This window comes from Staurois parvus, unplaced genomic scaffold (assembly GCF_062004578.1).
Source record: "Staurois parvus isolate SC_StPar_1 unplaced genomic scaffold, SC_StPar_1.0 ptg000530l, whole genome shotgun sequence".
Classification (NCBI taxonomy): Eukaryota; Metazoa; Chordata; class Amphibia; order Anura; family Ranidae; genus Staurois; species Staurois parvus.
The window spans coordinates 8,850,001-8,863,440 of record NW_028318326.1 but is presented as its reverse complement, the minus strand read 5'-3'; the positions used below and the strand labels follow the sequence as shown (position 1 = coordinate 8,863,440).

General features: G+C 43.8%; 1 protein-coding gene across 1 annotated transcript in view; it reads left to right on the top strand.

Moving 5' to 3' along the window:
* Positions 1-1,140: 1,140 nt before the first annotated feature.
* CDCA7 (cell division cycle associated 7) overlaps positions 1,141-13,440 on the top strand; it is a 24,762-nt gene continuing 12,462 nt past the window's right edge. Inside the window, exons 1-3 of the mRNA XM_089690489.1 lie at positions 1,141-1,269; positions 10,503-10,628; positions 11,031-11,141. Coding sequence (XP_089546615.1) covers positions 1,249-1,269; positions 10,503-10,628; positions 11,031-11,141 — 258 coding nt within the window. The 5' untranslated portion in view covers positions 1,141-1,248. The remainder of the gene's footprint in view (positions 1,270-10,502; positions 10,629-11,030; positions 11,142-13,440) is intronic.

The following is a 13,440-nucleotide window of genomic DNA, read 5'->3' as shown; positions in this document are numbered from 1 at the left end:
CTCAAATGCCTATGAAAATTCTGCACATGGCAGCATACAGTGTCGTTCACACTGAAGCATTAGCGTCGTGGCAAAACTGCCGCCTCATGTCCAGTCAGGAGTTGAAGCCTCCCATTCAAGTCTATGGTACACCTGGCAGGCGTTTGCAGAGCGTTAACACCATTTAACTTCATTATAGGCGTTTGTGGTGCGTTTTTAACGCTTGGCAAATGCCTCAAAAATGCACATAGGGTGTTTGGGGAGTTAAAACCGCTTCCCAAACACCTAATGCCTGTCAAACACTATAGGGGCGTTTGGCAAGCATTAGAAATGTGTGAATGAATGCAAATAAAGTATCCCGGACAGCACTCAATGGTTTCTGTCACAGCCGCACTACAAGGCTACAATCACCTCATGGCTTCTTCAGTCACCCCAGTGTAAAGAGCTCCATTATCTACACATTGCCTTCCACACAGGACAGGCGTTAGGCCTGCTATGGGGTGTCAGTGATTGGTTCCCACTGATCTCCAGTAATATCCTGGTACAGAGGACATCAGTATTGTACTTTGACCTGCACATATTATCCAGGTCTCGGCGATGACCCCTCCCCTCCCGGGAAACCTCTGATCACTTTCCTCCAGAGAACACAACGCTCCTCCCTCCGAGCCATCTACATTTGGCGCCAAAAAGTGCAGTGTGAGGAGGAGGCGGGGGCCATGTTCCTGGACGTGATCTGTATGATCGGCTCGTCCTGTTATCAGGAGCTCCCTGTCCCTCCATTGTGTCGGTCAGTCGTGTCATATCGGAACTCTTCTACCTTCCCCTCCCGATGTGTCTATATCTACAGAACACACTTCCACCGCCTCACACACCGCACACTACATGACATCTCCCCCTCTACGAGTGAAGCCAGCCTGGGACTGAATGTGGGCGGGCTGTGGCAGAAGGCGGACGTACTAGGAGTGGTTTATGGCTTGAGGTGGGCGGGCAATGACTGGAGGTGGGCGGGTTGTGGGTGAGCAATGACTGCAGGTGGGCGGGCTGTGGACGAGCAATGACTGGAGATGGGCGGCCAATGATCGGAGGTGGGCGGGCTACAGAACCCATAAAACATACAGTACGAAGTACAGCGTGCTCTTTCTGTCTCGAGAGGCAGGGCCTGCTCCGCCTTTGGCTCCACCCCACTACAAACTTTTTCGCGGGGAAACTTTCGCGGGAAATCAGAGGAGATTTTTGCTCGGCTGTGTGAAGTTCTCGGCGACTATCATTATGGATCCCTTCCAGCTCCAGGTGAGTGCAGACCGCCCGGTAGTCACCTGTATACAGTGATTGGTGGGCGCAAAGCATGTAGTCATTCATTGCTAAGCACTGTGTAACCTGGGTCTATAGGTGGACGATGTGTAGCCGGGTGTAGGCTGGGATGGTATACAGGACACGAGGAACTACAAGCACCAGCCAGTCGGGCCCAGGTGGGGTTCCGTGTCCTGTGTGGTGGCGCGGGGACACAAAGTTCACACGTGACTATGGGAAGGGCGCGAAATCCTGGATGAGTGCACCCCCCGAGGCTGCCCCCACACGCATGCACAACCCCCCCTCCCGAGGCTGCACTCCCTTCACGCATGCACAACCCCCCCCTCCCGAGGCTGCCCCCACACGCATCCACAACCCCCCCTCCCGAGGCTGCACTCCCGCACGCATGCACAACCCCCCCCCTCCCGAGGCTGCCCCCACACGCATGCACAACCCCCCCTCCCGAGGCTGCACTCCCGGACGCATGCACAACCCCCCCTCCCGAGGCTGCACTCCCGCACGCATGCACAACCCCCCCTCCCGAGGCTGCCCCCACACCCCCTCCCCGAGACTGCCCCCAAGCGTATCTGACACTTGTGGAGCGCATGGCTGATTGCAGGGAAATCCATCGTTTTGCTGCAAATTCCATAAACGCACATTGTCATTAAGGACTAGTTCACACTGGATGCAGTTCAGTGCAGTTTTTTTCTGCATCAAAAATGCATGCACAGCGTTCTCCATGTTTCCCACCAGCTCACAGCAGTGCAGTCAGTTTCTGGTGCAGAAAAAAAAAGTAGAACCTGCTGCATCTTGTGCCCGAAACCGTACTGGAACACAGCCAACTGCACTGCAACAGCGTGTGGTGTGAACTGTAAGCAGAGCCGACTCCAGAGTGCGTTCTTGTAGTGTTTGCTTTTCTTACCCCCAACCACAGGTGATTCTTCAGTATTGTGTCTGCTGTATATTTTGTCTTGTTTAAAAATATGAGAACTTAGTGTTACTAAACCCAGGACCCTGCATTCACTATATCTGGTCTCCCACAGTACACACAACATGGAATTTCAATTATTTTAGTAAATATAAACTGCTAAATACCTTTTCTCATCAGCAGCCAGAACAGTCTTGTGACTTCTATCAGTGCCCAGCAGAGCACTGGTTAAAGCTTGTAGGAGCAGTTTTCATTTTGTTCTAGGAGGATGCAGAACCCCTGATCTGACCTCTGTCTGGACAGTGCTGATCACATGCACCCTCCCAAGGGGGAAATAAAACCTCTCTAGCAATACACATCAAACTGAGCATGTGCAGAGCAACGCCACACAATGTCTTATCAGGAGATAAGAAGGGGAGGATCAGAGAAGTCAGGATCAAACATCTTTTGTACACAATGCAGAGTGACGATCTCGGCGTCAGACCCCAGCCTTTCTCACCAAACTCGTGACCGAAGGACTAGTCAATCTAAAACCATGCTGTCATGTGCGTAACAATGCCACGCCCAGCTGCACCCTGCAAAAAGATTTTCCAGCTAATGGGCCACAATCTGTGTACCTGCAGCCTGGGAGCGATTGTTACTGGGTCAGGTTAATTACGCAATTAACCCTTCGCACTGCCACCACCTCTTTGTACAGAGAAAAAGGAAACTGTAATATCAGCAATAACACTACGATGGTTGAATAATCGTCTGTATACACAATGTCACCGTAGACAGATGTATGCAGATGTTTAAAACACACAGTAGCGCTCTTCAGAGACAGGGATATAGTTTGCATTAAAGAGCTTTAGAAACAGTTCAACACTTTCAGAAAGTAAGATTTATCACTAAAAGGTCAAAAGGGTGCAATAAAAATATTTACGGAAAAAAAGTGTAGCCTATATATAAATATACAGAGAGCAATAACACAGCCAAGAGATAACAGGAAGGAAATTAGAGAGATAGAGTACTTGCCAAAAGTCCTGGGTTAAGCAGATCAAGTTTCCTGAGCAAAAGGGCCTTTTCTCCCAAAGTTGGTTCTGAAGTTAAAAGGGAGAATCTTCAACTCAGCTTAGCTTAACTTAAAACATAACAGCCTTTCTAGGAACTCAGCAGGGTGTCTCCTTGAAGCAGAGAACCAATCGCCTCATTTGAGGAGGGTGTTGGAGGCGGAGACCCCAGCTAGAACCAAAATCCCTCCCAGCTTATATCATGATCCATAACTTACCCTCGGTGCATTTAGCAGCCTAGCCACTAGTAGATTAAAATGCAGAAACATCTGCTGAACGTCCAGCTATGAAATATGACATACCTGCTTGAGACGGTTAAGGAGATATCATTTTCTGCTCTCCTGTAGATGTCAGCTAGGGGGTGTAATATATCAGGCGACTTGTATTAAAGTGACCCATCTGAATATATGCCTGGTCTCCTTGTAAGTCTTCCATATTCCCAGATATGAAATCATAGGGGAAAGTGGATTTTGAATGTGATGTCTGTTTTACGGTTTATCTGGAACGTCTTTGAAGCTCAATGAAGGACTTGGTTTATGGCTTTACGATATCTCAGATTGAGAAGCTAACAGACACCCGGGCACCAGCTAGTGAGATTTAAAACCAATAAGCTCTCCCGCTGAGCCTGTGATCACTGGCATCATCCGGACCACATTCCTGGGGGGGGGGGGGGGGGGGATTGGAGGGAGATTGGTTTGGGAGTATAAATGATACAAGATCGAGGATCCTTAGCAAGATGGGAGACCCTGTCCATCTCTGTATGCACAGTTGCTACACAGAATATTAACCCCTTAGGTTGCACAGTGAGTATAAGCATGCTTTACTGTATATAAAGACTGATTTTTACTATTTTGGGTTTAGTAACACTTTAGGTGTATGCAAACATGAACAATACATTTTTTTTTTTATTATTATTTTGCTCCCTGTTTGGTTTGTTGAATATCCCACTGAAATCATCTTGTGTCTTCATCAAGTGAGGCGCTGCCTTTGGACTGTTATCAGTTAGCATTGCTCCCCGCCGTCTCTGTGGACTACAGAGGACCTCCATCCTTAATCTATAATGGGGAGGTGGATTGAGGTCCACTGAGATAACAAGGAACAATGCTTCCTGACCTCTTCTCTGGGCTATTGTTGGTTTGCAGTTTCTGACAGGATGAGCTTCCTGGGCTCTGCCTCTGGACTGTTGCCAGCATTGTTCCTTGTTATCTCAGAGAACAACAAAACACCTCTCCCTGTTACAGGAAAGCAGGAGGTGTTATGTAGTCCTAACACTCTGTTTTATGGTGACAATGGAAGCTGGGGAGAGGGCAAAATGTTGTTGAGAAGAAAAAAGTGTGGCCAGTTTGGTATTGCAGCATTTCGTACAAAAAGGCAACCATCCCAACCTATAACCAGTCTTAGCCTGCACAACAACCAATTTGGCCCTGTCTGACAGTTTGCGTTGAAAACCAAGGATGCAGGGACGCACTGGACGCCTTTGGTGTCATTCTGCTATAGCGGGACGTCACATGTGTCCCTGTACCTTTAAGACACAGCTGCCTTTAACCTATCCATGGATATATTTGCTTCCACTGTGAGGCTCTGGAAATGTTAGCCTCAGTTCCGCAGTATACAGAGGACTCTTGACGCAGGACAGTGCCTTACGCATGTACTTGCAAATGTTTGCAAACCCCTCCGTTTATAAGGCAGACTTTTCTACAGGGACAAATTGGTCGTTTTGCAGGCTGGCTGGTAAGTATGCTGGGAAATCCTTTGATATTGCAACATTTCCACACACAGTTGGGTATATATTGTAGGATTTCAGCAGCTGTGGTCATGTCAGCCAGTTGGATTACTGTATGTTTTAGATGGCAATCCAATTTTTATCCAAACAGCTGTAACTGGTAGAAACCATTTGTTTCCTTTTTGAATGAGCCCCTTAGAATTAGGCCCCTGTCACATGGCTGGTCTGATCAGGTCTGCCTGTCAGTTTTCCAGGCAGACCTGATTGGATGGTTCATGCATCCCTATGGACAGGCGGGTATTGATGGACTTCTCTGTTTAGACCCGCCTATCTCTGGGTCAGTTTTTTTTTTTTTTTTTACGCTCAGGGGTCCATTATCTTGTGTTTTGATTGGATTTAGAGGGCAATCAGGTGTAAACAAAGTGGAGTCCATTTACACCCAGCCACCCCTACAGCAGAGTGGGCTTTGTTCATATTCGCTCAGCATAAACTTGATCCACCCGCTCTGCACCAATCAGCAGGGGATCTGAGAGTCTACCCCCTCTGAAAAGGACCCAGAGTAAAAAAATTGTCGTGCTTCTTGAAACACATGACAGATTGCTCAGATGTGAGGGAGGGCTTGGTTGTTCCTTTTCCCTGGCAAGGTGTTATGTCGCCTCAGACAGTAAACCTGTTGTCTTGTATGTCAGCAGGGCAAGTGGGCTTTAAAGAGGAACTTCAGTCTCCTTATTACAGGCACCACCCTCCTTGATGGTCCAGCACATGCCCAGATGTCCTTTGAGACCTAGATCTACACACATGGAATAGGTGCAATATGATTCTCGCCTAGTTTGAAGTACTGCCCTGCAGCACAAAAAGCATGTTAATTAAAAAAAAAAAAATCTATATATATATATAACGCTGTCCCCAAAGGAGCCGCTAGTTAAGGTGGGTCCTCTGTCGCTGGCCAGGACCTACTCAAAGACCCCACTTTGAGTAAAAGCATTACATTTTACAAGCACATATTAGATTACCACATACATAACTCTTTGATCGCCCCTATTATCCCTTGGGTCACCCAGCCAGTGCTATTAGTACAGTGTCAGTATATGAAATTTTTCACTGATCACTGTATTACTGCCACTAGTGACATCAGATAGCGTAAGGGTCAGATAGCGTTCCTCCCAACCAGGGAGGATACTGGCAGCTGCAGGCGCCATCCTAGCATCTTTTTTTTCTGCTGGTGGTTCGCTTTCATGTAAAAGCAATCCTAGCAGCTAATTAGCTGCTGGAACGTTTTTACAAGCAGTGGGAAGGGATGTTCCCCCTCCCGCCACCTTCCACGGCTTTCTTGAGCTCTCTTGTCCCACAGGGGAATCAGAGAATGCAGCTGGAAGTTCTGCCGGCTCACCATAGAGCTGATTGGAGACCAAAATGGCTTCAATCATCTCTATGGTTTAAAACCGGGAGCTACGAGCATTTCATTAGTTCAGTTTCCTCCTTTTCTTAACAGCTGCATTTTTTTTAATTGGGAAAGAATCTGTTCACACCAATCTTGGTGTGATCAGATGCTTTAAGGGTACAAGAGAGATCTAGAGACCCCAGATTTCTTAGAAAACAATACTTGTCATTACTGATTGCTATCACAAGGGATAATTACATTCCCTGTGATAACAAAAAAGTGATTAAAAAAAAGGGACAGTGTAGAAAAATCTAAATAAAAAATCACCTCTGCTTCATCCCCCTTCCCGTGCTCATGCGGAAAAGCGAACTCCGGAGTCTGTCCCATGTCGATATGTAAACAGAGATTGCACCATGCATGTGAGGTATCGCCGCAAACTTCACATCAAGGGCAGTAATTCTAGCAGGGTGGATAAAAATCAATGATTTTTTTTTTTTTAATTGGATTTTTTTTATTTAAATTGGATTTTTTTTATTTAAATTGGATTTTTTTTATTTAAATTGGATTTTTTTTAATTAAATTGGATTTTTTTTAATTAAATTGGATTTTTTTTAATTAAATTGGATTTTTTTTAATTAAATTGGATTTTTTTTAATTAAATTGGATTTTTTTTTAATTAAATTGGATTTTTTTTAATTAAATTGGATTTTTTTTAATTAAATTGGATTTTTTTTAATTAAATTGGATTTTTTTTAATTAAATTGGATTTTTTTTAATTAAATCGGATTTTTTTAAAATAAAATGCTTTTTGAGGAAAATATATTACCATCCAAAGGTTATTCCATCATGAAATAAAGATTAGTTTTTTAATTATGTAGAATAAGGCTGTATATGTTTAATTTTTTTGGTAAATAAATTCCATTAATCCATTCACAATGTCATGCTCTTCCAGAGGTTTTTTGTAAGATTATTGGGCAGTTTCTCTGCCTACAAGATATTATCACAGATGCTTGGTTTACTTTTGCAGTTCTCAAAACTGAATTTGACTCAGCGGAGATCACATGCCTCTTCTTCACAGCGAAAATGTTATAACATGAACATAGTTAAGAAAAAGACCTTAATCCTAACTTCTACAAACCTATGAATACAGAATCAACCCCTTCAGTGCTAAGTTTCAAGAAGTTCAGTGAATAGAATAGAAACAATATTTTTCTGATTGTTTGGAGTGGAATAGATCTGCACAAGAAGAAAGTGAAAGGAAGTGTGAGGAGGAAGGGGCTGACAGTCTAAGTTTCTTAAAATATATATATTTTGTTTAGCCAAATTAGTAAACAAACATGGATGTTTGTTTAAGCAAATACCATATGCTGGAATGTTATTGTTTCAGATGAATAAATCTATTTAAATTGTTATTAAGGTAATGATTATTTTTCTCCTTCCTAAGTACAACAGAAAAGTTGTCCAAATATGAATGATTAACCTATTAAACTGGGGATAAAAAAACTAATATGAAAAGTTGTTGTTCTAAAAATCTTCATCTACTTGCATATTAAAGGTATACCAGCAAGAATTAGTCTTTATGTAGAAAACTAGGATTTAAATCAAGCCTTACTGACTAGTGATTTAAATCGTGATTTAAATCAGTTTGATTTAAATCAAATCCACCCTGAATTCTAGCACTGTGGTGACCTGCAAAAGCTTTTAAAGCATTGCCTATCAATATTAAAAATTTACATAATGTTTTGCATGGGCATGTGCAATTTTACTGCTTCAGCTCCGCCCCATAGTAGAAATACTGCTACAGGGTGGCAGCTGTGCGCAAAATCACGTGTATATTTGTGGTTACGAATTTCCAGTAGGGGGGGTGCACACGCCACCGCGGCTGTCAATCATCGGGTCCCAGCCAGTGATTGCATGGATCCCCGGGGGGGGGGGGGGGGGACCTGTTGGTAAACAAAACATTTCTCCCTGTCAGCTCTGGCACAGCTCTGGCACACTGCTTTACAGGCTGTGCACAGCACAGCCATGCAAAGCAGAGTGCTTACAGGGAAGCACACAGAACATCGTGTAAAACTGCACACAGTTAATCCTTTGAGCGCCCCAGATATTAATGCCTACATGCCCAGTGCCATTAGTACAGAGTCAGTGCTTTTTATTAGCTCTGATCACTGTATTGGTGTCACTGGGGATGTCCGTTCCCCCCAGTGTCAGAATGCCACAGCCCTGCTATAAGGCCGCACAGGCGATCAAACACCACCAAAACAAAGCTCTATTCGTGGGGAAAAAGTTTTTATTTGCATACAGCGTTGCATGACTGCGCAATTCAGTTAAAGTAACACAACACCGTAACTCAAAAAATGGCCTAGTCGGGGGAGGGGGGTAAATCCTCTGGAGGGCAAGTCATTAAAGCATGTTATGTTTGATATCTATTCAGCATAACATCACTTATATTTTATCAAACAATTGGGCAATATAATCTGTTTTCATGCATTATGATTCCAAAATGCTTTGTTTTTTCTTTAAATAGCGTTTGAAAAATTTCCGCGCAAATACTGTTTGACATAAAAAATTGCAACACCCACGATTGTATTCTCTGGGACCATTACTTTAAAAACATGTAATGTTTGGGGCTTCAAAGTAATTTTGTAGCAAAACAATGGTTTTTCATGTAAACAAAGTGTCAGAAAAGGCTTGCTCAAGTGGTTAGAAAAGTGGGTAATGTGTGGCAGAAGCTTCTAATGTTGGCCCTGAAATGCTAGGATAGTAGAAGCAACCCCTCCAAATGACCCCTTTTTGGAAAGTAGACAATTCGAGGTATTTGTTAAGAGGCATGGTGAGTATTTTGCAGATCTCATTTGTTGCCACAAGTTTTCGGAAAATGAAGAAAGAGAACAAAAAATGTTTTTTTTTTTGTTTTGTTTTTTTTCAAAACCCTGTGGCAAAAATATCTGCACTATATTCACCATGCCTCTTATCAAATTCCTTGGATTGTCTACTTTCCAAAAAGGGGTCATTTGGGAGGGGGGGGGGGTGTTTGTACTATCCTGGCATTTTAGGGCCTCCGAAATTGTGGTAGGTAGCGAGGAAGTGACGAGGAAATATGCCCTTTTGAAAGCCTGAAAGTGGTCATTGGGTTTTGTGGGCCTGTATATGGATAGGCTACCAAAATGTCCTACATGTGGTATCCCTGTACTCAGGAGAAGTAGCAGAATGTGTTTTGGGGTGTTAATCTACATATAGTCATGGCATGCTTGCGCAATATATCATTTAAGTCACAACTTTGTGTAAAGGGAAAAAATAATTTGTGGCAGAAAAATAAAATCTTTCATGGACTCAACATGTCTCTCAGCAAATTCCTTGGGGTGTCTACATTCCAAAAAGGGGTCATTTGGGGGGGGGGGGAAGTTTTGTACTGCCATGGCATTTTAGCACCTCAAGAAATGGAATAATTTAAGTGGTTGTAAAGAATGAAGGTTGTTTTGTTTTTTTTTGTTTTACCTTCATGCATTCTATGCATGAAGGTAAAAAACCTGTGTGCAGCAGTGCCCCTAGCCCCTCAATACTTATCTGAGACTCATCGCGATCCAGCAATGTGAACGACAGCCTCGGCTGTCCAGGATCTCTGCCTCCTCATTGCTGAGACCGCAAGTGGAATCCATTGGCTCCCACTGCTGTCAATCACAGCCAGTCAGCCAATGAGGAGTGGGGGGCGACACTGCACTAATGGCACTGGGCAGGAAGGGGTTAACATTAAGGGCAATCAAAGGGTTAACTGTGTGCTGGGAGTGTTTTACTGGGGGGTGGGGTGTTTGGTTCCTCACTGTAAGCACATTGCTCTGGATGGATGTGCTGTGTACAACCATCCAGAGCAGTGTGCCCGAGCCGACAGGGAGGACGACTGTTTGTAAACAAAGCAGCCCTCCTCTCCGTCGGAGAACCTTGCTAATTACCAGGCATCGGCGGGTAATCGGGTGATTGACAGCCGCAGCCACGAATGGTGGCATGGGTAGGGCATGCGCTCTCCCTACCAGGAAATACAAAATCACATGTATACACATGATTTTGTGCACCCGTGCCGTCCTGTAGCAGTATATCTGCTATAGGGCGGTTGGGATGTGGTTAATAGAAAAACAATGTTTCTTTTCTTTACAGAAAATGCAGACTTCAAATCAAAAGAAATTTGGGAGATTTCGGAATGTGAAGTTAATCCCCATGGAGACCTCATCCTCTTCCGATGACAGTTGTGACAGCTTTGGCTCTGATAATTTTGCAAACACGGTAAGTTTGGTAGAAGCATGCTCGGGAGCCATTCTTTCCATGTTGGAAATGCACAAAATGTGTTGTGCTTGATTAGAACCTGCATGCTTCTCCTAGCATTTCTATAGAGCGCTTATGAATGTATACCTTCTCCTGTAATTTCATTTTACTTTTTGCCAGTGGTTCTAGGTAGTAATTGTTGGAAGTAGATTATCTACTTATTCTCCCCTTTTGAAATGTCACCTGACCTAAGATGCTTGATGATTGCCATAACAGCTCTAAAATGGTTATTAAACCTTGGCCATTTTCTTGCTAACAAAAGCTATTCTTTTATAGTACACTTGTAAATGTGATTTGAGCTCAGAGCAGTTTATGGAAAATTGCTAAGCTAAAAGTGTATGTTTTTTTTTGTTTCCCTCTTAGAAAAACAAGTTTAGAGCAGGTACAAGCCGAGAATTGGCCAGATTATTTTCTGAGGAATCGGAAGCAGAGTCTTTTTCTGGATTTTCAGAAGATGAAATCCAGAATGGGATGGTGAGTCTCCAAAGAAGAAAAGTGGCGTGTGTATGGTATATGAGAGAGATTTATTTATTTTATTTAAAAAAAAAAAAAATTAAAGGAACATTTTTTTTTTTTTTTTTTTTAAATCAGAGTCTAGCATCAAGTCAATTAAACTCCTGGGATATTGATCTGGTCCGTTAAGTAGCAGAGGGGGTTGTTAATCAGTTTCAGCTACTTTGGTGTTAATGAAATTAACAGGTACACTAGATGGACAACAATGAGACAACTCCCAAAATGGTTTTACAGGTGGAGGCCACTGACATTTTTTTGCCCTACTCGTCTTCTGACTGTTTTTCACTAGTTTTGCATTTGGCTGGGGTCAGTGTCACTACTGGTAGTATGAGGCGATGCCTGGACCCTACAGAGTTTGCACAGGCAGTCCAACTCCTCCAGGATGGCACATCAATACATGCCATTGCCAGAAGGTTTGCTATGTATCCCAGCACAGTCTCAAGAGCATGGAGGAGGATCCAGGAGACAGGCAGTTACTCTAGGAGAGCTGGACAGGGCTGAAGAAGGTCCTTAACCCATCAACAGGACCGGTATCTGCTCCCTTGTGCAAGGAGGAACAGGATGAGCACTGCCAGAGCCCTACAAAATGACATCCAGCAGGCCACTGGTGTGAATGTCTATGACCAAACAATCAGAAACAGACTTCATGAGAGTGGCCTGAGGGCTGACATCTTCTAGTGGGCCCTGTGCTCACTGCCCGGCGTAGAGCTCAATTGGCATTTGCCATTGAACACCAGAATTGGCAGGTCTGCCTCTGGCTCCCTGTGCTTTTCACAGATGAGAGCAGATTCACCCTGAGCACATGTGACAGATGTGAAAGAATCTGGAGAGGCCGTGGAGAGCGTTATGCTGCCTGTAACATCATTCAGCATGATCGTTTTTGGTGGTGGGTCAGTGATGGTCTGGGGAGGCATATCCATGGAGGGACGGACAGACCTCTACAGGCTAGACAATGGCATCCTGACTGCCATTAGGTATTGGGATGAAATCCTTGGACCCATTGTCAGACTCTACACTGGTGCAGTGGTTCTTGGGTTCCTCCTGGTGCACGACAATGTGCAGCATCATGTGGAGAGAGTATGCAGGCAGTTCCTGGAAGATTAAGGAATTGATACCATTGAATGGCCCCCACGCTCGCCTGACCTAAATCCAATAGAACACCTCTGGGATATTATGTTTGGGTCCATCTGACGCTGCCAGGTTGCACCTCAGACTGTCCAGGAGCTCAGTGATGTCCTGGTCCACATTTGGGAGGAAATACCCCAGGACACCATCCGTCGTCTCATTAGGAGCATGCCCCGACATTGTCAGGCATGCGTACAAGCACATGGGGGCCATACAGACTACTGAGGACCATTTTTGAGTTGCTGCAATGAAATTTCAGCAAAATGGACTAGCCTGCTGCATCATTTTTTTTTTTTTTCACTTTGATTTTCTGGGTGTCTTTGAATTTAGTCCTCTGTAGGTTGATCATTTTCATTTCCATCAAACGATGGGGCATCCTTACATTCCTAATACATTACCCAGTCCATATCAGTGTGGATATCCAGCATGATATTTTTCCCCATTGAGATCTGTGTTTTCAAAGTGTTCCTTTAATTTTTTTTTGAGGTGTGTGTATATTTACAGTTTTTCTTAATCTATATATTTAAAACTGAACTCCAGCTAAATAAATGAAATGCATACAAGGGAGGCATTTTTTCTTTTCATCCAGTGATTTTTTTTTTTTTTTCTTAACACCGCTCTTCCATACAACCCTGGCAGGACAGAAGACCTGCCTTTATTGTGCTACATCTAAGTAACACTTTACAGGTCTTGTCCCTCATCCACTCAGTGACTGGACAGTGAAGAGAGAAGCAGCAGACTGATGAGCTTATTTCATTGTCACTTTTCTCTCTCCTCCGATCAGTGCAGATTATTACATGAGCTCTCTAGCACACCTCATTGGCTTCTTCTGTTTCTTTGTCGTTCCGGTTTGAGCTTATGAAGGGTTTAATGGGAAATTGACTAAATTAAGTTTCTGTCTTGCATTGCATTGTGGATGTAGTTTTGTGATATTGTTCATAACTTTACACATAGCAGCTCTGTGGCTCTCTACACCATTTCCTGTAACTCCAACAGTGTTCTTTCAGGCCTGTAGTAAAATGGTTGTGATTAAATGGTCTGATGTTTGTTTACATATATGTTCTGTTAATTTAACCCCTTCCCATCGCAGCCTTCCGACACTTTAAGAGGTTATAAATGCTGGGAGGCAGGAATT